This window comes from Triticum urartu, chromosome 1, assembly GCF_003073215.2.
Source record: "Triticum urartu cultivar G1812 chromosome 1, Tu2.1, whole genome shotgun sequence".
Lineage (NCBI taxonomy): Eukaryota > Viridiplantae > Streptophyta > Magnoliopsida > Poales > Poaceae > Triticum > Triticum urartu.
The window spans coordinates 85,760,690-85,771,084 of record NC_053022.1 but is presented as its reverse complement, the minus strand read 5'-3'; the positions used below and the strand labels follow the sequence as shown (position 1 = coordinate 85,771,084).

The 10,395-nt window shown below is 50.4% G+C and overlaps 1 protein-coding gene and 1 long non-coding RNA gene across 3 annotated transcripts; one reads left to right on the top strand and one right to left on the bottom strand.

Moving 5' to 3' along the window:
* Positions 1-5,047: 5,047 nt before the first annotated feature.
* LOC125549553 lies at positions 5,048-7,163 on the bottom strand. Of its 2 annotated transcripts, none has more exons than XM_048712942.1 (2): positions 6,833-7,163; positions 5,048-6,752 (listed from the first exon to the last, which is right to left on the bottom strand). In XM_048712942.1, exon 2 carries the CDS (start codon positions 6,364-6,366, stop codon positions 5,293-5,295), a length of 1,074 nt encoding a protein of 357 aa, XP_048568899.1. In that variant the 5' UTR covers positions 6,367-6,752; positions 6,833-7,163; the 3' UTR covers positions 5,048-5,292. The 2 variants fall into 2 exon arrangements, with proteins under 2 accessions (XP_048568899.1, XP_048568904.1); XM_048712947.1 differs by having other exon boundaries at positions 5,048-6,742.
* A 309-nt stretch (positions 7,164-7,472) lies between these two features.
* On the top strand, positions 7,473-8,331 carry LOC125549580. Its single transcript, XR_007301396.1, has 2 exons — positions 7,473-8,066; positions 8,169-8,331. It is a non-coding gene; the product is annotated as an uncharacterized LOC125549580 (long non-coding RNA).
* Positions 8,332-10,395: the final 2,064 nt, after the last annotated feature.

The window sequence follows — 10,395 nt, the reverse complement described above, 5'->3', positions numbered from 1 at the left end:
GGCACGCTACCTCTACATTTACCTACGGGATTAGTTTTGAACCTCAATAATTGTTATTTAGTGCCAAGTTTGAGCATGAACATTGTATCAGGATCTCGTTTAATTCAAGATGGCTACTCATTTAAATCCGAGAATAATGGTTGTTCTATTTATATGAGAGATATGTTTTATGGTCATGCTCCGATGGTGAATGGTTTATTCTTTATGAATCTCGAGCGTAATGCTACACATATTCATAGTGTAAGTACCAAAAGATGTAAGATTGATAATGATAGTCCCACATACTTGTGGCACTGCCGCCTTGGTCACATAGGTGTCAAACGCATGAAGAAGCTCCATGCTGATGGACTTTTAGAGTCTCTTGATTATGAATCATTTGACATGTGCGAACCATGCCTCATGGGTAAAATGACCAAGACTCCGTTCTCAGGAACAATGGAGCAAGCAACCAACTTATTGGAAATCATACATACTGATGTGTGCGGTCCAATGAGTGTTGAGGCTCGCGGTGGCTATCGTTATGTTCTCACCCTCACTGATGACTTGAATAGATATGGGTATGTCTACTTAATGAAACACAAGTCTGAGACCTTTGAAAAGTTCAAGGAATTTCAGAGTGAAGTTGAGAATCAACGTGACAGGAAAATCAAGTTTCTCCGATCAGATCGTGGAGGAGAATACTTGAGTCACGAGTTTGGTACACACTTAAGAAAATGTGGAAGTTTCACAACTCACGCCGCCTGGAACACCTCAGCGTAATGGTGTGTCCGAACGTCGTAATCGCACTCTATTAGATATGGTGCGATCTATGATGTCTCTTGCCGATTTACCACTATCTTTTTGGGGCTATGCTTTAGAGACTGCCGCATTCACTTTAAATAGGGCACCGTCGAAATCCGTTGAGACGACACCGTTTGAATTATGGTTTGGGAAGAAACCTAAGCTGTCGTTTCTAAAAGTTTGGGGATGCGATGCTTATGTCAGGAAACTTCAACCTGAAAAGCTCGAACCCAAATCGGAAAAATGCGTCTTCATAGGATACCCTAAAGAAACTATTGGGTATATCTTCTACCTCAGATCCGAAGGCAAGATCTTTGTTGCCAAGAATGGATCCTTTCTAGAGAAAGAGTTTCTCTCGAAAGAAGTGGGAGGAAAGTAGAACTTGATGAAGTATTACCTCTTGAACCGGAAAATGGCGCAACTCAAGAAAATGTTCCTGAGGTGCCTGCACCGACAAGAGAGGAAGTTAATGATGATGATCAAGATACTTCTGATCAAGCTCCTACTGAAATTCGAAGGTCCACAAGGACACGTTCCGCACCAGAGTGGTACGGCAACCCTATCTTGGAAATCATGTTGTTAGATAACGGTGAACCTTCGAACTATGAAGAAGCGATGGCGGGCCCGGATTCCAACAAATGGTTAGAAGCCATGAAATCCGAGATAGGATCCATGTATGAAAACGAAGTATGGACTTTGACTGACTTGCCCGTTGAGCGGCGAGCCATAGAAAATAAATGGATCTTTAAGAAGAAGACAGACGCGGATGGTAATGTGACCATCCATAAAGCTCGGCTTGTCGCTAAGGGTTATCGACAAGTTCAAGGGGTTGACTACGATGAGACTTTCTCACCGGTAGCGAAGCTGAAGTCCGTCCGAATCATGTTAGCGATTGCCGCATTCTATGATTATGAAATATGGCAAATGGACGTCAAAACGGCATTCCTTAATGGTTTCCTTAAGGAAGAATTGTATATGATGCAGCCGGAAGGTTTTGTCGATCCTAAGAATGCTGACAAGGTGTGCAAGCTCCAACGCTCGATTTATGGGCTGGTGCAAGCATCTCGGAGTTGGAACATTCGCTTTGATGAGATGATCAAAGCGTTTGGGTTTACACAGACTTATGGAGAAGCCTGCGTTTACAAGAAAGTGAGTGGGAGCTCTGTAGCATTTCTCATATTATATGTAGATGACATACTTTTGATGGGAAATGATATAGAACTCTTGGACAGCATTAAGGCCTACTTGAATAAAAAAATTTCAATGAAGGACCTTGGTGAAGCTGCTTATATATTAGGTATCAAGATCTATAGAGATAGATCAAGACGCCTCATAGGTCTTTCACAAAGCACATACCTTGATAAGATATTGAAGAAATTCAATATGGATCATTCTAAGAAGGGGTTCTTGCCTGTGTTACAAGGTGTGAAATTGAGCTCGGCTCAATGCCCGACCACGACAAAAGATAAAGAAGAGATGAGTGTCATACCCTATGCTTCAGCCATAGGATCTATTATGTATGCCATGCTGTGTACCAGACCTGATGTAAACCTTGCCGTAAGTTTGGTAGGAAGGTACCAAAGTAATCCCGGCAAGGAACACTGGACAGCGGTCAAGAATATCCTGAAGTACCTGAAAAGGACTAAGGAAATGTTTCTCGTTTATGGAGGTGACGAAGAGCTCGTCGTAAAGGGTTACGTCGACGCTAGCTTCGACACAGATCTGGATGACTCAAAGTCACAAACCGGATACGTGTATATTTTGAATGGTGGGGCAGTAAGCTGGTGCAGTTGCAAGCAGAGCGTCGTGGCGGGATCTACATGTGAAGCGGAGTACATGGCAGCCTCGGAGGCAGCGCATGAAGCAATTTGGGTGAAGGAGTTCATCACCGACCTAGGAGTCATACCCAATGTGTCGGGGCCGATCAAACTCTTCTGTGACAACACTGGAGCTATTGCACTTGCCAAGGAGCCCAGGTTTCACAAGAAGACAAGGCACATCAAGCGTCGCTTCAACTCCATTCATGAAAATGTTCAAGATGGAGACATAGAGATTTGTAAAGTACATACGGACCTGAATGTAGCAGATCCGTTGACTAAACCTCTCCCTAGAGCAAAACATGATCAACACCAGAATTCCATGGGTGTTCGATTCATCACAATGTAACTAGATTATTGACTCTAGTGCAAGTGGGATACTGTTGGAAATATGCCCTAGATGCAATAATAAAAGTATTATTATTATATTTCTTTGTTCATGATAATTGTCTTTATTCATGCTATAACTGTATTATTCGGAAATCGTAATACACGTGTGAATAATAGACACCAACATGTCCCTAGTAAGCCTCTAGTTGACTAGCTCGTTGATCAACAGATAGTCATGGTTTCCTGACTATGGACATTGGATGTCATTGATAACGGATCACATCATTAGGAGAATGATGTGATGGACAAGACCCAATCCTAAACATAGCACAAGATCGTATAGTTCGTTTGCTAGAGTTTTCCAATGTCAAGTATCTTTTCCTTAGACCATGAGATCGTGTAACTCTCGGATACCGTAGGAGTGCTTTGGGTGTGCCAAACGTCACAACGTAACTGGGTGACTATAAAGGTATACTACGGGTATCTCCGAAAGTGTCTGTTGGGTTGACATGGATCAAGATGGGGATTTGTCACTCCGTATGACGGAGAGGTATCACTGGGCCCACTCAGTAATGCATCATCATAATGAGCTCAAAGTGACCAAGTGTTTGATCACGGGATCATGCATTACGGTACGAGTAAAGTGACTTGCTGTTAACGAGATTGAACGAGGTATTGGGATACCTACGATCGGATCTCGAGCAAGTAACATACCGATTGACAAAGGGAATTGTATACGGGGTTGTTTGAATCCTCGACATCGTGGTTCATCCGATGAGATCATCGAGGAGCATGTGGGAGCCAACATGGGTATCCAGATCCCGCTGTTGGTTATTGACCGGAGAGCGATCTCGGTCATGTCTACATGTCTCCCGAACCCGTAGGGTCTACACACTTAAGGTTCGGTGACGCTAGGGTTGTAGGGATATGTATATGCAGTAACCCGAATGTTGTTCAGAGTCCCGGATGATATCCCGGACGTCACGAGGAGTTCCGGAATGGTCCGGAGGTAAAGAATTATATATAGGAAGTACTATTTCGGCCATCGGGACAAGTTTCGGGGTTATCGGTATTGTACCGGGACCACCGGAAGGGTCCCGGGGGCCCACCGGGTGGGGCCACCTGTCCCGGGGGGGCACATGGGCTGTAGGGGGTGCGCCTTGGCCTACATGGGCCAAGGGCACCAGCCCCAAGAGGCCCATGCGCCTAGGGTTTCAAGGAGGAAGAGTCCTAGGAGGGGAAGGCACCTCCTAGGTGCCTTGGGGAGGAGGGATTCCTCCCCCTTGGCCGCACCCCCTAGGAGATTGGATCTCCTAGGGCCGGCGCCCCCCCCCCTGGCCCTCCTATATATAGTGGGGGAAGGAGGGCTTTCAGAACACGCCTTTGGTTGCCTCCTTCTCCCTCTCCAACACCTCCTCCTCCTCCATAGCGCTTGGCGAAGCCCTGACGGAGTACTGCAGCTCCATCATCACCACGCCGTCGTGCTGTTGCTGGTGCCATCTCCCTCAACCTCTCCTTCCCCCTTGCTGGATCAAGAAGAAGGAGACGTGGCTGTTCCGTACGTGTGTTGAACGCGGAGGTGCCGTCCGTTCGGTGCTAGGATCTTCGGTGATTCGAATCACGTCGAGTACGACTCCCTCATCCATGTTCTTTGAACGCTTCCGCTCGCGATCTACAAGGTACGTAGATGCATCTAATCACTTGTTGCTAGATGAACTCCTAGATGGATCTTGGTGAAACCGTAGAATTTTTTTTGTTTTCTGCAACGTTACCCAACACCTGCCGCCGTCGGCACCCCCCGAGCCGGAGCCGGGGGCGCCCGCCGGCGACGACAGGGGAGAGGAAGAGGATGCGAAGCCGAGGGGAGAGACGCAGGGGCCGCCTCCCGGGAAGGCGGCGCGAGAGCGGAAGGAGGGGCTGGGAAGGAAGGGCGGGGGAGGGGGCGGATTCGGGCCGCGCGCCGGCGAGGGCAGCCGGATCCCGCCGGAGACGGGCAGGGGAGGTGACGGCGGCGAGGGTTTCGGGGGTGGGAGCGAGTCGCGGGAGCGGGCCTCGCTAGTCCAGCCCCTCCCTTGGCGTTATCTCTCGCCACGATCCCCTTTCTCTATTGTACACTCCTGTATATAAAGAGCCAGACCGACCCTACGATTAATAGTTATGCGGTGAATCCTATCATTCTTCTCGATGAAATGGCCACTGCTAGCCGTAAACTGGCTGATGTTAGGGATTTATAAACCGCCTTGTCAGCCGTTGATTTGGTTTGACTTGGGCCGTTTGATCTCTAGACCAGCTAGCTATCGGCTATGTGCACAGCATCCTCGTTTCTCTAGGTTGCGGCAGCCCCGTCACAGACTCACAGGTCATCTCACGGGAAACCGCCCACGAGGTCGCCATGCACGGCCACAGGTGCAGCGCCAGGTTGCGACAACGACGCTGCTGCAACCATCCATTGAAGCACCGGCGATGTTCCGGCAGCCCGACAATGCTCCAACACAACACCTATGATGCTTCGTTGCAGCACCGACGATGCTCCGGCGGCCGGCAATGCTGGAACACAACACCGGTGATGCTTCGTTGCAGCACCGGCAATGCTCCGGCGGCTCGGCAATGCTCCAACATAACACCGGTGATGCTTCGTTGCAGCACCAGCGATGCTCCGTCGGCCCAGCAATGCTCCAACACAACACCGGTGATGCTTCGTTGCAGAACCTGCGATGTTCCGGTGGCCCGGCAATGCTCCAACACAACAACGGTGATGCTTTGTTGCAGCACCGGTGATGTTCCGGTGGCCCGGCAATGCTCCAACACAACAACGGTGATGCTTTGTTGCAGCACCGGTGATGCTCCGACGGCCAGGCAATGCTCGAATACAACACTGGTGCTGCTTCGTTGCAACACCGACAATACTCCGACGGCCCGACAATGCTCCAACACAACACCGCTGATGCTTCGATGCAGCATCGGTGATGCTCCGACAGCCCGGCAATGCCCCAAAACAACACCGGTGATGCTTTGTTGTAGCAGCGGCGATGCTCTGACTGCTCGGAGATGCTTCATTGCAGCAATGATGGTGTTCCGGCGGCCTCGATGATGCTCCGGTGATGCTCTGCAAAGCTCCATCCCTGCAACGGCGATGTTCCGGCGGCCCCAGACGATGAAATTTTTTACGGTACATCATACTACCGAAATTAGTGGGTAGTATTAAGTCGATCCAACGGTTATTATGCTGCAGTTTTAATTTAAACTGAAGGATAGATATGTAATTTCCCTTGGTCGTTTCACAACGCCACGCACTGGAGCGACCTCGCCGGAATCCTGACGCGGCCTGCCCGCCTCCATCAGGCAGCTGCCTCCCTCTACCAACCTCCCATGATACAAGGAGCACCAATACGACGGCAAGATGGCATGTCGCCTCGAGGAGCCCTGCGAGATTAACCATGGCGTGCTCGACTGCTCGCGTCTCGCTCAGCCCTCCTGGTGCATCAATCTGTTAGCACAACCCCATACACGAAATACCTTCCGGCATATACTTGTACGACTTGATTTGCCGATGCTTTTGATCGAGAGACACACACAAACGTACAAGCTGATCTCCCAAAGCAACCTGGCAGGTGGAATAGTCGAGATACAGACAAACATACAAATTGATCTCCAGGAATCCTTGATGAACTCACGTACGAAGCTAGCTGCTCAGTTGATCTGCTACGTACTAGCCAGTACCAATGCACATCTCTCCGGGAAACGACGTACGGGAGCAGCGGCGCCGGTTGCCATGTCCCCCAGCGGAATTGAACATGCCAAATTTACCCTTCTGTCTGAAAAATACTGCTTATATTCAGGTGTAGTATTACTTTATCTAAACCCTTCATGCACAAAAATAAACAGCTCATATTATCTTGATATACCGTAAAAGGTCTCACGACAAATGCTCCATCGCAGCACCGTGAAGCTCTGGCGTTCTGACGATGCTCCGTCGCAGCAAACGGCGGCCGGAGGATGCTCCATGGTAGCACCGGAGAGCCCCTGGTTGCAGTCCCGTTCGTTCGCAGCAGCGTCCGCCGCGACATCTCACCACCTGCCGTCACCCCCCGCGAGCACCGGCGAACGTCAGCTCGCAGTGGTGTCGAGGCGCTCGTAAAAATGTTTTTCCTCCACTCAAAGCACTGCAGCGTGGTTTTGTAGCAGCGGTGCTCTCGTTGTAGTCCATGCAGCGCAAGTCAGCTTGAGCGAGGGAGTAGTGGCGGAGGAGCGTGTGAAGACATGCCGGCGAGGTCCAAAAGGATGTAGTCAACGCGTGTGGGTGGAAGAAGAACGAGTGGAGGGGCTTCGCTGCATGAGATAAGGCAGAGGAGGTTGAGCAATTCCTGCGCCCACACGGGGACACGTGGCGATCCTTTGAGGCGGTTGATTTCGGGTAGAAAATCAGTCGGGCGAAAGGAAGGATTTCCCCAATGAAATTGTCCAGCTTTGTTGAATTCTCTAACTAGTTTGGTAATATCTGGGAAGGTACTGTCAGTCCTATATGTCCTATCTGTACATGATGTGAAGTCGGTTGTGAGTTCCAGTTTGGCTGTCTGGAACCTTGGCGTCATGTAACCTAGATCAACGTCTATCTAGGACCTGGTGTTGAGTCGTAGCATTGATAGTGGATGTGTACACGTGTGCGCACCATGACACGTGCCTCCGCTCGGAACAAACAGCTGCCACCGTGGCTTGGCATCTCTCCTTCGGTGCTTCCACCGCTCAGCGCCAGTACAAAATCAACCAGCACCCACACGGTCAGTCACCGTTCTGCCCCGCGTTATCCAGAGCACCGATCGCCGTTCAGAGCACCGATCCGAGCACCGTAGTGAACCCACACGAGAAGATGCGTGCCAGGGACGTGGGGAAAGTGGCCCGAGGGGAGCAGGCGCCGAGGCCGCCGCACGAGCCCGGCAGCGTGGCCGACTCGCCGCCGCCGCCGCCCGCGTCGAGCTGCGCACGGCGCCGTGCGACTTCCGGTTCCCGATCCAGAACCATACGTGCCACTGCTACGTGCGCTACCTCGAGTACCACCGATGCATGAAGGCCAAGGAGGGTGACACGTCGGAGTGCGGCAAGTTCCAGCGCTACTACAGATCTCTCTGCCCCACGGATTGGGTAAGCAGGTTCATTCAGGTTCCGGTGCATAATACTATCCTACTTCTTCTGCCTCGGGTCTCCATCGTCGTCGGCTGTGAGGGAGTGTGATTTGCTTTGCAGGTTGTAGAGTGGAACAGGCATCTGATCTGCTGTATCATCTTAGGGAGCGAGTGACGACATGTCATTTCGATGTACCAGTAGTTACATAAGCACAGAGACAGCGGTCTGAATCTATGTTGTTGGCCCCTCTCCTTAAAATGTTTCCAGCTGGTAGTGTTTGCCATCTCGAGTTGATTTTTCACAGATACATTTTCCAGCTACAAGTTTCTTCATGTCACAGCAATTGAGGTCCCTAACCTGAGTTTTGGCTACGATCTCCATTTATCAAATAGCTTCAATGGACACTAGAAGCATACGCGCGCCTTGCTGCGCCGCTTAAACTGCTACGGTGTCCAAGTCTGAAAAATATTAAACTGCTACTGTGTCAAGTCTGAAAAATATGCCTTGAATGCTACCATGAGCTATCCATCTCACTCTTTTTTAACCGAAATACTGCTTATAAATGTGTAATGGGAATTGTCGTAGCACTTGCTCTTACCTCAAGTTAACATCCAGACAATTGAAATAGATCGGATAATTGTCTAGTTGTGGAAGAGAAGTTCATATCAGTCCTAGGCACAAAGCATTTGACCAGCAGTGACCCTTTCTCCTTTCTGAGATGGATATCATCTCTCACAACCAAGCATCGGGCAATTCAAATGCCATGCAAAAGAACGACACCAAATCATTTAAATACTGAATGAGAAGTACATTTTGTATTACATATAGATGCCGGCAAAACAATACAAAACAGATACTACATGGATGCTAGCTCTCAAGTAAATACCAAAACATATTACATTACGATAATACATTGTAACACGTTCAATACCAGATTCTGAACTGCCAAGGCTAATCTAGAACGTACGAATAGCAACCACCTCTCGCAAACCGTACTTATAAATGGTAGAGGAATAAAATTTCCAAAACAATAAAATTGAGAAAAGCAAATGATTAATTAATCTGCTAAAACTTAGGATGATTAAGAACTAAGAAACACGGATACATGGTAATACGATTTTTTTTTCTCAAAAGCAGCCACACGGGGACGTTAAGTATATATAGAACAAATAACAATACGCCATCTAATAAAGAGAAAAATAATAATGGAATGCAATTATACTGCCCCCTTTGTTGTCTCCCTGCCTGTCAATGGTTGAGTTGAATGAATCTAAATCTCCTCATATTGAGATCTTTGCAACATGCAAATACATACTATGCTAATATTGAAAATTGTAACTGTTATGGCCGGCCGGCTTAGGCCGGTAAGTTATCTTAGTTTTTATTTTCAGATTAGGCAAGTTATCTTAGGTTGATTCTTCTACAAGCTATCTAGGATATAAATATAGGTTGTAAGACTCCTTTTGAAGGCAAGCAATAAGAAGAATATTATCTCCTATTGCCCGGCTCCCTGAGGAGCCGGAACCCTAGCCGCCAACAGCCCTAGCCGCCGCCCTTCTCCTAGCCGCGACGGCGCCCTGCCGCCGGCGCGCCCGATCCTCGCCACGTCTCCCTCCATCCTTCCCTTACCACCTACGCCCTAGACCTGGTAGCGTACTTGATCCTATCAATTTGGTATCAGGTAACCGGGTTTTGACCATGTCTCCGCCAATTCCACCGCCACCACCACCGCTGCCCGCCAACTCCTCCACCACCGCCGCCTCTGCGCTGGGCGTCACGGCCTCGCTCTCGGCGGGCACCACTGCGTCGCTCTCAGCGCCGGTCCTAACGGCACCTGGCACCACGCCGGGTATCAGGTAACCGGGTTTCGACCATGTCTCCGCCAATTCCACCGCCACCACTACCGCTGCCCGCCAACTCCTCCACCACCGCCGCCTCTGCGCCGGGCGTCACGGCCTCGCTCTCGGCGGGCACCACTGTGTCGCTCTCAGCGCCGGTCCTAACGGCACCCGGCACCACGCCGGGCCAAGGGCAGCCACAGGCCCCCGTCCAACACTCGCCGCCGCCATCACCTCCCCCGCAGCCGCAACAGTTCACGCCGGAGGCCATGGCGGGCGTCCTCAACGACCTCGTCACCGCGGTTCAAGGGATCCGCCTCTACCTGGCAGGTCCGTACGGGCCGCCCCCACCACTCCATCCAGCCATGGCCGCGGGTCAGCAGGCGCTTCCGTGGTATTCGGCACCGGGGGCCATCACCGGACTCCATCCAGCCATGGCCGCGGGTCAGCAGGCGCTTCCGTGGTACTCGGCACCGGAGGCTACCCGGCGCTCCCCGCCCCAGTGGCCG

Excerpts from the sequence above, each read along its gene's own strand:
- LOC125549553 (XM_048712942.1), bottom strand. The coding sequence starts at position 6,366 with ATGGTTAATCTCGCAGGGCTCCTCGAGGCGACATGCCATCTTGCCGTC.